The following is a 14037-nucleotide window of genomic DNA, read 5'->3' on the forward strand; positions in this document are numbered from 1 at the left end:
GGGAAGAAAAACAAAGGATGAGAACGTAGGTGTGTGTAGGAAGATGCAGTGGAATACTTGATGAGGGATGCTGATGCTGGAGGAGGGTGCAGCATCTGAATCACAATTCAAATCTGGGTCCCTCTTCCCAGACAAGTATCACGGACCGTCCTTTCACTTCTCTGTAATCCCTGCCCTCGGTCCCTTTCTTTATCTATCTCTCCTTCTTACCCATAAATCCAATCTGCTCTTACTTTTAATTATGGTTTAATCATTTCATGCGTAAATAAACTGCTCAAAACTGGCTGTAAAGGCATTTCCCTTTTAACCCAATCTTCACCCCGCCCTTTTTCATATACTCTCATCACTACACAAACACACCCCAAATCAAATCCCTTTCATTTCACCTTTGTTCTTCCTTTTCTATCACTAAACTAAATAAATACCATCCATTTCTCTTTCTTTTATACCTATTATTACTCTATTCTAGTAGCTTTTAGCCTTTTACTTGGCTACTACTACAAATACTATTAATATATTTACATATTTTTAAACTAGCCTACGTAGTTTGAGCTCAAAAGGTAGCTACAACAACTACAAAAATAAACACAAAAATCAATGTGTTTTCACCTCAGCAGCAGCTGGTCTCTCAATAGCAGCAATTTGGTCACTTTCTTGCACACACAAAAGCAAATTTCAACAACCGTGTATTTGTGTATGAAAAAGAAAGTTGGGGGGGGAAGGGGTGAAGGTGTTGCCTATCTACATCAATGGCTGACCGACCTACTTTAAAGATATGGGTAAACATAGAAAAGGAGGACGTAGTTGAATAGTGTAAGAAAAAAAAAGATAAAAGAGAGAAACAGAGAGATATTCTCTTCAGTAATCATAGATTTTGTTGTTTTTCTTTTGAAATCAAATTAAAAAAAAAAAACAGATCTTTGTAAGAAGAGTAATCTGTTTGTGTTTGGAGACTCCTTGTTCTCTTATGTTTTGAACTCGTTTTTTCAGCCGTTTTGAAAGCTAGTTGTTTTCTTATAACTAATTTTCATAACTATTAGTTTTTGGGGGAAAAGATGTCTGGTGATGGGTTTTCTTTACCTGTTTCAATAGGAGGGTTTGTTCATCAAGAACAAAATAATACAAACCCTAACCCTAAATCCAATCCTGTTAAGAAGAAGAGAAATCTTCCAGGAAATCCAGGTAAGTTTGCTTGATCAATTCTTTTTTTTTTTTTTCTCTTTTGATGATACCCTTTTCTTTGTTTTTATTGATGAACCAATTTAGTCCATTAATTAATTAATTAATGTTCTTTTGTTTGTCACGTAACAGATCCAGATGCTGAAGTTATTGCTTTATCTCCCAAAACTCTCATGGCGACCAACAGATTCATATGTGAAATATGCAACAAAGGTTTCCAACGAGACCAAAACTTGCAGCTTCATCGAAGGGGTCACAATCTTCCATGGAAGCTGAAGCAAAGAAACAACAAAGAACCAGTTAAGAAGAAGGTATACATTTGCCCTGAGAAAACCTGCGTCCACCATGATCCATCTAGAGCACTCGGTGACCTCACTGGGATAAAGAAGCATTTCAGCAGAAAACATGGAGAAAAGAAGTGGAAGTGTGAGAAATGTTCGAAGAAATACGCCGTTCAGTCCGACTGGAAAGCTCACTCCAAAACTTGTGGTACTAGGGAGTACAAGTGTGACTGTGGGACACTGTTTTCCAGGTACATAAATGCTCATAATCATGTGTATATATATGTATATGAGGACTTCCTAATGATTAGGTCAGAAATGGTTAGTGTAACGAATTTGGGGTTGTTTTAATGCAAACAGAAAAGACAGCTTTATCACACATAGGGCTTTCTGTGACGCCTTAGCTGAAGAGAGTGCAAGATTCAGTTCCGTTGCAGGTGCAGCCACAAATCTAAATTTCAGAAACGATGTTGTGAATCTGCCTATTGGATTTGGTGGAATTCCTCAGTTTGGTTCCGGTTTTACACAAGATGTCAGTGGGATGACTGTATCAGGTACTTGCATAATCCTTTCGTGTCTAAATCCCAGTTTTCTTTTGATATTATGACTATTAAACGAGGCCATGTTCATCTTACTGCTAGGTCTGCCTGAGATGGTCCAAATTGCTTCAGGCAATCTGTTTGGTTCATCTTCACTGAACAATTTTGGTACAGATTCCAATCCTCCTCTATTGCAATTGCCACAAGGTCTAAAAGAAGAAGGTGGAAGCAAAGGCAAGTTGATGGAAAGCTTGTCGCCTCTCTACTCGGATACTCAAAACGAGCAATCCAAGCCTGCTGCACCAATGTCTGCAACTGCGCTTTTGCAAAAAGCAGCCCAGATGGGTTCAACAAGAAGCAAACCGACGTCCTTCTTTGGGAACAGTTTTGGTGTAATGAGCTCAACTTCTTCTCAAAGGTCAGCTAGTTTGAGATCGACTCAAAATAGAAACGGTCAGCTGCAGCAAATATACCCAAATGTGAAGCAACAAGAGAGTAATTTAATGGCGTCAAGTAGTGTATCAGTGAGTGCTAATGCAGGTCTCGGAACAAGCAACAACTTTGATAGGCTCATCTTACAAACAGGAGTGAAACCAAATGCCCCAAATCAATTAAAGATGCACCCTGGTTCAAACTCAATTGACCAGAGCTTAACTAGGGATTTCCTTGGCATGGGCAATGATCAGTCTGCTCGTCCATTTTTACCCCAGGAACTAGCTAAATTTGCATCAATTGGCTCAAACATGGGTCTGAATCAATTCAGCAGCAGCAACCACTAAGCTTAGCTACCTTTCCAAATTCCAAATACCGTTACAACTTACAACTTACATGCATACAGCACAGTACATAAAGGGCGGCAAAAATATAGGATCGTGGTCCTTTATAGTTACGAAAAAGCTGATAATTGGGGACCGAGTTGGGGTGTGAGTGAATTAAGGCAAAGCAAAAGCAAGCCCCAGAAAAAGGAACAGAAGTTCATCTTGTGAAGAGGGGTCCCAATTCCATGTTTGAAAAGACTAAACAGTGAGGCAAAAATACACCAAGTCATATGCATGCATGTATGTTGTTGCTCTTGTTGTTTTGCGTGGTGTCTTAGCTCGCTTATCGTTTCTTCAGTATTATTGTTTTATTTTTAATTCTATAAATGAACTTTCACTCTCTGTTTCCACATTGAACAGCCAGAAAACTGAAGTATTTTTAGTTGACTGTTTCGTCCAACTACGTCGTCAACGTTGGTGAGCGTAAAAGTCCAATGGATTAAAATATCAATTTTTCATTCAACAATAATTAAATTAAAAAATTATAAATTAATTCAACATGTTGAACAACAGATAAAGAATTAATATATATATATATTTTGGAACTAACGCAGAATGTTTTAGGTTTCCAATATAAGACATATTGGAGAAACTCCATAAGGCTTTGTTGGTATTGTTAGACATGGTCATACCATACTTAAACTTACGTTTTTTTTTTTAATTCACAACAATCACAATATTCGATATAATATGACATTATTCAACATCACTTGTTAAATTTTAAATTAAAAATATCATATTTACGATAAATATTGTATATATATAAGAAAAGGAATTAGTTAGTTGAATAATGATGTTTACCCTTTTCTTTTTCTTTTTTGTACTTTCAAGGCCAACACTCTATGTCTTCCAAGTTTTAAACTGTAGAATTGAATCCAAAAGTACCATCAACAATTCCATCACTTTTTATTAGAATATATTCTGCTCGCTTTGATTTTTCTTTTCAAAGAATTGAATCGAAATCATACAAAATAAAAATTGAAATATCAAAATTAAAAATTGTAACTTGGTTCGGTTTAGTCTATTGATTTTTAAAAAGATTGGGTTTTGTCTAATATTGTATTTCTTAATTTTTTTCATAACAATCATAATTTGTTTATACATTTATAAAATGATTTAAATAATTAAATTAATATCTAAATCATCCATAAGATCATTTAAAATTATTTTAAGTTAAGCTATTAAAAGGAAAGCTAATACATAAATCATGTATATACCTAATGTTTTGTTATGTCATTTCTTTTAATTAGTTGTTAGCTTTAATTAGTTATAATTGAGTCATTACATACCTAAAAAACTGAGTCATTACAATATGCCAATATAATTTATTAAATTCATAACAACTTATGTAAAATATTATAAAATTTATAAACTATTTTCCTAAAATTAAAATTATGCTTATAATCATAATTATTATATTTAAGAAATAATCCACTTATTCTAATACATAATTACACTTTCATAACTTTTGTTATGAAGTACTTTTAAACTTTAACTTTTGTATGAGTATATTTAGTTTTTAATAATAATAATAATAATAATAATAATAATAATAATAATAATATAATTAAATGAGTTAGTTCATATAGACATTGAAATGATCAATTTTTTATTCTATTAGGATTATTCCTTTAAATATAGATTTTTTTTATTCAGTTTGATTTTGATAAAAGGATTCCATGTGGAATAACTAAACCTGAACCAAACCGAACATCGCAAAACCCGAACCGAACCAAATATATCGGTTCGAATTGGTTTCTCAATTTTATCGATTTCTTTGCCCAGCACTACTTTTTACAACATGTTACACAAGCACTTCATTCAAGCTTTTAGCTCAAAAGTAGGGAGACTATGTGTCGGTTTATCGATTCAGTTTCAAAATATGAAAAATTAAATCAATCTATATACATATATATGTTATAATACAAAATACTAGTGACATGGGCCACAGATCAAAACTCGTGACGAATGCGCAAAGAGTGTCCCATGGAGGCCAGTTGATTAAATGGGGCTCATGATCAACCCACTTGAATTGGCTTGATTTGTGGAACATTTGGAGAAGCATGTCTACTTGAAGCCTTGGTGGCTCAGTGAAGCACTTATGGAAAATTAGGGCTACCTTGGTAAATATAGAGAGTAATCTTAGAAGATTTGTAATCTAATAAGATTTGATTTTGTAATCTTAAAGGATTGAGTCAATCCCTTGAGAATCTCAATTGTAGATAGGTTTTAATCTCGATTGTCGATGTAACTCAATCTATACCGTTGGTTTTGGGGAGCTCAACTATAAATAGTGGTATTCCTCCTCATTTGTAATCATTTCATTCTTTGTATTCTTTCTAAAGTAATAGAATCCTTTGAGAGTATTTTATCAAACACTTAACGTGCTTTGCTTTCTTGTGACATATTTTGTTCTTTCGTTGATTTTTTGTTTTGAGTTGTTTCCACTTTATTTTCAGTGCGTTAGAGAATTTCTATCGAGAATTCTCACTTTTGTGAGAGTTAGATTAACTCAGGCGAATTTGAAACCAAGAAATCACCTAAGGCTGCATGGATTGCGAGACAAAAGTTCTAGCTTTGTGACACTAGGAGTTTGCTTGATATGAAAATTCACACTAAGAAGGTGTAGAGAACCACTTGTTTATTGGCATTTCACATTAACAATGTGCGGAGAGCTACTTGTCTTGGTGGTTGGATGATGTTAGATTGTCATCTTAGTAGTTTTTTAGAGTTCTTATCATCCTTCCTTTCTTTTGAGGGAGAGAGGACTTTTATAGGTGAATAAAGGCTTGGAGCAAGCTCACTACTTCGTGTAGAGTCTAATTGTAGGCTTGGTTTAGGGAGGGTTGGATTTGACCATTAGTGTAGGGAGTGGGTTGGATGGGACTACCTTAGGTGTTGGTAAACCCAGAGGGTAAAGGTCATTAATTGAGAATGGACCTGATGTGATAGCTCTTATGAGCATGTTTTGATGTTGTTCGCATCAATTACACTATTAGGATGTAAGATCTTCACAAAGAGGGTTTGGAGATGCTGTGGTATAGGGGGTATAACAATTTTCCCTCTTTTATTAAAGAGGGATTTATAAAGAGAAGGCCTTAAATATTGTTGTCTTAGTGTGTCGATTAAGGCGACTTATAAGTGTAGGTTTTGTTGGAAAAATCCCGGTTTGAAAATGGTTTTCTTGCACAGCGGACAATTAAAATTTTGAAAACTAGCCCTATAACACCCCATACCTGGCCTGGACGCCAGGCCAAATACCGAGATGTCATATCACCGTCTCACGTTGGTTTCATTGTAATTATCAGAGTTGAAATACATGCAGTTTTGTTTTACTTTAATTATTCTAGCATTTATGAGAATATTAAGTTATGCAAGCTTAGTTTAGCGTTTAATCATACTAACTACGACAAACATGCATAAAAGATACATATTTCAAGTATTGGGACCACTTAGCAAATTTTTCCAAAAATATTATGTAGGTATCGCCTCTCTAGTATCGATATTTCCTTTAAGTGGTATCGATACCACCTAGAAAATTGATACCAAACTAGCATTCTGTTTCTCGCCAAATTTCAAAATATCAGAAAATATCGGTACCTTTCGTAATTTATCGATAATTACACCAAAAGTATTAATACTCGGACCAAGGTATCGATACCAAATTGATATTCTAACTCCCTGCACTTTCGAAAATACAAAGGTATCGTTCTACAAGCCTTAATATTGACACCTCTACTTTAGGTTACAAAAATTCAGCATATAAGAGCATTTAAATCATTCAAACTTAGTCCCTAAACATCATGCTTCATTCACCTAATTACATATGCATCAAAATGCCTAAACAATAAACCAAACACCATGTCCAAGTTCACAAGCTTCCCAAACATACACAATATACAAATAATCCCCAATACGTCTTAATAAATCGATATAAATGTCTTCCATATTGCCTTTTTATTCCCTAGAACTAGAATAAGCAAAACACCTACTGTAATGAGTAAAGAATGACTTAGATCAATCTCTCGATGGCCACACCTCTATCACCTGGAACACAATTACTTTGCAAAAGATAAAATGGAGTGGGTGAGCTTAACAAGCTTAGTGAATGCCCAGACCAATCACTACGCAAACAAGTCGTCACGCATCAACCAAACAACATACAACATATTCCCAAAACATCATTAACTAAGTGTCATGATCACATATTTAGTCATATTCCATGCATTCTTTTACACCTTATTTATAAAAACGTTTAGGCATACATATATCAATTTTCTAACACATATCAATCACATATAAACACATATAATTACATTTAGTCACATTAGTCACAGTGTATGATAATTTGACTCTTGAGTTTATGAAACATAAAGTGGACTCTATCACCACACATCGAATACACGGATCTCCAACACATCACACATAAACTTGTAGAGTCAAACATATCCTATAAGCAAAGCATATAGCTAACGCTCTCTAACACACCACATATACATATCTCGATGAATGGAGCTTGGCTCACACTCCCTTATCTCTTCAAAACTGTCCTTGGACCTCAGCGCCCCATATGTCACAATCATAAATAAGTGAGTACTCACAATCCTATGACATGCCAACTATATCCAACGGTTTCATTAAGTCACAAGGCCAAAATATCCATAATGTCATCCAATATTACTTACCGATTATCCGCACATATTCACCGCATAATCATATCATTAGCACATTATACACACTGTCACATGGCATGAATAACATACCCTCATATTCACTATCACAATAATCATCCCAACATGTTCATATTTTATCACATTATAATCATTTTTATCATAATTCACAAACATATTTATCACATATTTGGCATAGGTCAAAGAACACTTACACTCAGAATTTAGAGAAGGGGTTTAGGCTACCTTTAAATTCCCAAATACAAAATGAATCACTTAAGAGCAGCTATTCCAAAACACTCACTCGTTGAAGGTCCTATCGACTTCGACACTTCAACAAGACAAACCACACATATTCAACCAATAACTCACCTCAAATAGCCACAAACACAAGCCTAAGCTACATTCTTCTCTAACCAAAACCTTTAGCACAACAAACTTAAAATTTGAATAAATCAGTCTACGCTTAATCTTTTCGCATGAAACAAATTCCATTCATATACATATTCATCTACGACTAATTTTGAACCTTTAAACTGCACAAAACTATGCGTTTTAAGGTATCAAAATTTTTCGACTAGTTTTGGCCATTACAACAAAAATTCATTAAAACCTGAGAAATCTTTGAAGAAACTTCAAAGTTACTTTAGAAAGCTTCTAATTAGGTTAAAACTAATTGAAAAATACTTTAAAACCTAGTTTTTAACTACAAATTCAAAATTCACTATTAAAGACTCGATTTTCGACTTTTACCTAAAACATATGTTTTAATGGCTAAAAAATTCAGTTTAAAGAACCAAGTAACATTTAAATCTAACAGGAAAACAATAGGTTAGCTTAAATGCAAGAAAATCGAGCTTTGACTCAAACCCAAAAAACTCACGTTTTGGAGAAGATGATGAAGATGGTGGAATTCTTGGGTGATTTCCTTGGTTTTAATGGAGATTTAAAGCTCAAGGGTAATAGGATTCAAAAAGAATTAGGAGTTGAAGATCAAAAGTAAGTGGGAGGGATTTGGGATAGCAAAAAATGACACTAGCAAATGAGAAGAAACACTTTCGTGAAATAAAACTGGGAATGAGGGGTTTATTAGGTTGATTTTGAAAAATTGGTTTAATTCTTCATAAAGACTCATAGCTTTGACCCTTTTTACAAATTAGTCCCTTTTTTAAAATTAAAGACATTTAAAACTCGTTTCCAAAAATTGACTTAACTTTATGAAAACCATTGTCGTAAGCATTATCGAGTACCAACCTTACGAAATTCTGAGCTCATATAGGCCAAAGTTCCTAAAATACCCCTAAAACTCCTAGGCCCTATTTTGGGGTGTGACAGACCCGATTTATAATATTTATAGCAATAAACCTTAACCAAATTCGTACATATGTTTTCAACTTAGCGAATGTTCGTTGTTCCTGGCTTTCAATCAAACGATCTTCTCCACTATTCCTGTACCACGAACTACTTTGAGTGTGGTCTCAAACAAATTAAATCGACATACAAAACTAGAAAAAGTTTTCTCTCCGAAAACAAAAATTCTTTCTTCTTAATAGAAATCAGTAGAATTGTTATTCCGAAAAATGTATGTAATAGTTGAGAATAAATTCTCTCTATTTTTTGGTAGAATAACAATCTCTCAAAATTCTTTTAATAGCTCTATAGGTGCCATCTATTTATAGGAAGAGAATGTAGAACTCTTGTTGAGTTGTAATGTTTTATTTAAAATAGAAAAATAGCATGCTACTTAGAACAGGACTAGGGTGGACGACACACCCTAATATTCCTACTAGGGTTGTCTCCCCCTTCATGTCCATGAAGGGTTTTTGGGTCTCTCTCACGTCAGGTCCAATTACGAGTACTTCTTGTGCCTTTTTAATCCAATACTCTATAATGTGATCCAACCCAATTTGGTTTTTATATTTCCTAAAATAAACTTTAATATTTATATATAAAACAATTTTCTCATCCCTATTTTACCACATCAAAATTTTGACAATTTTACCCTTGGTAAAATTTTGATGATTTTGCCATTTGGTAAAATTTCAAGAAAATATGTTTAATATTTCACAACTCAATATGTTTACTATAACCAAATGATTTATTTTCATTTTGAACTTCAAAAGCAGTCTAAAAATATAAACTCACTCTTCTAATCATTTTAAGTAATCCATATAGGATTGCAAAAGGATCATTTCTATTTCTATTTTTGGAAACCTACATTCATTTTCAAATAATTTCATTTCTCCATTTCGGAGAAAATCATAATCATTCCTGAATGTTTCCAATTTCTCTTTTCCTATTCATTCCGTTTATTTCTATCCAAACATGCGATTCATTTCTGGTTTCAACGAGCTAGTGGAGGGATTGATTGGACATATGTAGTTGAGGCTCAAATGATTTATAATTACGTTTTGGCTTTTCACTTATTAATTATAAACTTATTTAGTCACGAAGTCATTCCATTATAGTATCATGACTAAGATCTCCCCAACGGCATACTATTACGAAAGCAACTACTCAGTACTCGTCCAATGACGTTATCATAAGTGTATTACCCTCATAGGATACCCTTGATCTCTTTGGGATAATATTCGTTCTCCCAATGTGATTCTATTTTATCTTTTGGTAACTGTAACACCCCTCACCTGTCTCCGTCACTAAACTAGGGTTACGGGACGCTATAATAGATAATCAATCCAAAACATGCAAGTTTAAATCAAAATCTAATATAATTCATATAAGAAATTTAAACTAAGTATTATTCATTGCATACGTACATTTACGAGCCTTAAATTGAGTTTTCGGGACCTTAAAGAATAGTTTGAAAACAAGTAGGGACTAATTTGAAACCAAATAGAAAAATATGGAAATCTTTGAAAATCTTTGAAAACAGGGGACACACGGCCATGTGGCTATTCCACGCGTCTGTGTGACCATCCACACGCCCATGCCCACAGCCGTGTAACTCACTGATTTCGTGTGCTAAATCCTGCACCAGAAATTAATAAGTCAGATGCCCGTGTGAGTAAACCATGCGTGGCATACAACCATGTGATAGTCAGTGTCCTAGGCCGTGTGCACCTAAAACAAATCTTGCATTTCAAGTCATTTTTCCACAAAAACTTAGATACTAAGCCATACCATTATCAGCTTCAAAACCATGCTCAAACACATTGAATCTCATTCAAAAACATGTCAATATCACCCAACCTATACCTATAACACCTCCTAACCCTAATCCGTCACCGAAACAGGGTTACGAGGCATTACCGGACATATCAGATAATATATAAATAATTTCTTAAATAAATAACAAACATATTATAATATAATTGTAAATTCATATAAATATTTATTTTACTAATTGACTCCATTTTATTATTATTTTATTTTATGTGATTAAAAAAAAAACTCAATATAACCCCTTTATAAATAGTTAACCTTCCCTGCAATTTCAAACCGCAACCAATTCACAATTCATACAATTTCATGTTCAAATAACCTAAACATATCTTAAACATTAACTTAGTAATTTACTAAATAAATATTCATATATTGTTTAAATAAATAAACTTCATTTATTCAATTTCAGTTTTAGCACCAAACATACCATTTTATATGATTAAATGCTAAAAATACATATTTCATGTAATTTAATTGGTCAAATTATGAGAATGCACCACTGATTTTTCCATGTTTATATTGAATTTTATACAGGGGTGCAATTTGGGGCTAAATAGAAGAAAAAGGAAACAATTGGGCTAGATTGAAGAAATGAGCAAATAAGGAGGGCCAAAACGAAATTTTTCCAAGATGTAATTAGCTGAAATTTTATTTTGACTTAATGGGAGATTATGTAGGGATTTTTGATATCATGAGAATATTTTTCCTTAATTTTCTATGGCTAATGGCCTTTAATTAGGCAAATTTGTTTAAGACCACTAATATAAATAGGGGCTAGTATGTTCATTCATTCATCAAGTTTTCAATCAAGCTTTCATCCTTTGAAATATAATCTTTCCTTTCTTCTTTATTTGCTAGCTTTAGTTCTTTATTTTCTTTTCCAATTATTAATTTCCAGCCTTGGAAATATAACACTAAGCAAACAAACCTTGCGTCGTCCACACCCACCCACCTACATTTCTTTTTCATTTATCCAACCCTCTCCAAATATGCCCAACTCTAATATGCCCCAAACCTTAGTTAACTAAACCCATTTTAGCTTCAGGTCGGTGTTAGATTCGTTAAGATCCGTGAGTTACAAACCCGAGCAATTCAATTTTTAATTTTCAGTATTTATTACTTCTCCAGATTAAGAGTATGACTTCATCAACTCACAAAGTCAAATAAACACTAAGTCAAAAAAGACGTCATTTGAGTTAGTGTGGTTAGACGTACAATTGGAATTCCGAAAGGATCGATTGTCTAATCGATTTTCTGTGAACACATTGGCGTGCCAAGTGGGGATTGTTGTTTGGTTCCGTCAAGGGAAGTAGTAACCGGATTTAAATGTCCCACGCGGTTGAGGACATTGGTTCGAGCTAGGCTATTCTAGAACGCAAACCTGCCGGAGTTCTAATCCACGAACGTTTCGTTGGTTGTTCGATCGATAAGGGTTAGTTATAGGACATTCCATAACTAATTTACACAAGGAAGAGTTGGTGTCCGAGGCGTCCTTAGTAGCTATAACTAGCTTATTGGAAAAGAGGAGTTCATCTAATTTCGAGGATCGGTTCAAAGACGAGGAAAGACCCGTGCCTGAAGTTGAGCTAAGTTTAATTAATCTTTCTTCAGATTTATTTAACTGTTTTTATTATTTGTTTTCAGCTTTTACTTTTTACTCATTTTTTTTGTTTATTTAAGGTTTTCAATTTTTATCCTCCCCCCAAATTTCTTGGGCACAATAACTGTCCAGACACGAATCTGGTCGAGAAGGAGCAACAATTTTATGTAAACCCAGTCTCTGAGGGATCGACCCTACTCCCTATACTGCTCAAGTTTGCAAATTAGGTGTAGGATTATATTGGTGGAATCGACAACCATCATTATAACTTAACGTTTCATTTATCATTCAATCATTAGAGACCAATTCTTTACAACCAAAACTTACAAGACTCTTTAGTAAGACCGCAGTACATGCCATATTTACCAAAGGAAAAATACATCACCAAAGTTATGCTGAAGTCGGGATTAATCTGGACGCTGAACCGGACCTTTTGACTTCTATCGACCTGCGCACGGAAACAACTGTACACTGAGTAGTTCATACTCAGTGGTATTACCATAATTCAAATTATAACAATAATAAACATGTAATGCATAAATCATACATACAAATTTAAATTCAAATTTCATATTTCAACAATAACAATTCATCAATTAATATCATATATCCACAATTTTAAACTTGGACACATCATGAACCTTAGGTTCATTCCTCAATTTCATATCACATTTCAATTCGCAATTTAACCTTTTCATCTTATTTCAGTAGCTCGATTGATCAACTCATTCAGTTTATCATTTCATTATTTACCCTATTAATAAAATTGGGACTTTAGCGGATACACGGATCCAACCAAACACTTCAGTATGGCACCCAGTGCCTCATTGGATAGTTCGAAGCAATAGTTGACACCCAGTGTCTCATAGGCAAAGCCGAAAAAAGTTGGTACCCAGTACCTCATCGAATCTATCCGAAGAAATATAGTGACACCCAGTGTCTCATCGACTCGAGGTCGAAGTATCTTTAAACTCTTCCAATCCTATGGCATGCCAACTATATTCGACTCAACCTGACTAGTTAATAGGGTCTCCAAATTCACATTTCAATTCAATTTCACTTTTTCACTTTCAATCACAATTCGATTCAAAATTCACTTTTCCATTTTCAAGTCAATATTCGATTCAATTCCACACATATATTCATCATTCAATTCAATTTCTTTCAACTTAATAATAATACTTACCATACATATAAATTTAAATATAGCATTTAATAATAAATAATTTGAATTATAGTAATACAAACCCGAAATCCATGATTACTCCTCGATGATCTTCTCTTTTCTTTTCTGTGCCGATGCCTCGGGTTCTTTATTAGTTACGAAAAATTAAGATAATTTCATAATAAATAATACACTATTAATTTATATCTAATTAATTGAATTTCTATTCAATTTTCTACTTTAATTTCAATTTAGTCTTAACTAAATTCACTTATTTTCTATCTCAATTCATACCTTATTTCAATTCAAATTTCAACTAAACTTAGACATAACTATCTAAATTTTATCATAAAACCCTAATTTCGAAATTCTTGCAATTTAGTCTCTACTATGTAGAACTAATAGCTTCTTTTACAATTTGATCCTTTAATCAATTCTAACTAAAAATTCATTCAATTAAACCTCTAATTCAACAATTTGGTCAACATATATCATGTTTAAAAACCTAAAAGAAATTCCAAAACCTTAACTTAATTTCAACAAAACTATATTCTAAAGCTTCTAAAACATCAAAATTAAAAGAAAAGGGCTTAATTGACTTA

General features: G+C 33.5%; 1 protein-coding gene across 1 annotated transcript; it reads left to right on the top strand.

Annotated features, from left to right (window-relative positions):
* Positions 1 to 319: 319 nt before the first annotated feature.
* Positions 320 to 3167, top strand: LOC105768117 (zinc finger protein JACKDAW). Its single transcript, XM_012587869.2, has 4 exons — positions 320 to 1182; positions 1312 to 1711; positions 1821 to 2014; positions 2102 to 3167. The coding sequence occupies exons 1-4, from the start codon at positions 1056 to 1058 to the stop codon at positions 2776 to 2778; spliced, it is 1398 nt and encodes a 465-aa protein (XP_012443323.1). The 5' UTR covers positions 320 to 1055; the 3' UTR covers positions 2779 to 3167.
* The last annotated feature ends 10870 nt before the right edge of the window (positions 3168 to 14037 follow it).

The sequence above is a fragment of the Gossypium raimondii genome, chromosome 4 (genome assembly GCF_025698545.1).
Source record: "Gossypium raimondii isolate GPD5lz chromosome 4, ASM2569854v1, whole genome shotgun sequence".
NCBI lineage: Eukaryota > Viridiplantae > Streptophyta > Magnoliopsida > Malvales > Malvaceae > Gossypium > Gossypium raimondii.

What these genes read in the sequence shown, in the direction of transcription:
- LOC105768117 (XM_012587869.2), top strand. Translation starts at nt 1,056, where the DNA reads ATGTCTGGTGATGGGTTTTCTTTACCTGTTTCAATAGGAGGGTTTGTT. An exon ending in AAATCTTCCAGGAAATCCAG is followed by an intron (nt 1,183 to 1,311) that starts GTAAGTTTGCTT and finishes GTCACGTAACAG; the next exon opens with ATCCAGATGCTGAAGTTATT. An exon ending in CAGTGGGATGACTGTATCAG is followed by an intron (nt 2,015 to 2,101) that starts GTACTTGCATAA and finishes TCTTACTGCTAG; the next exon opens with GTCTGCCTGAGATGGTCCAA.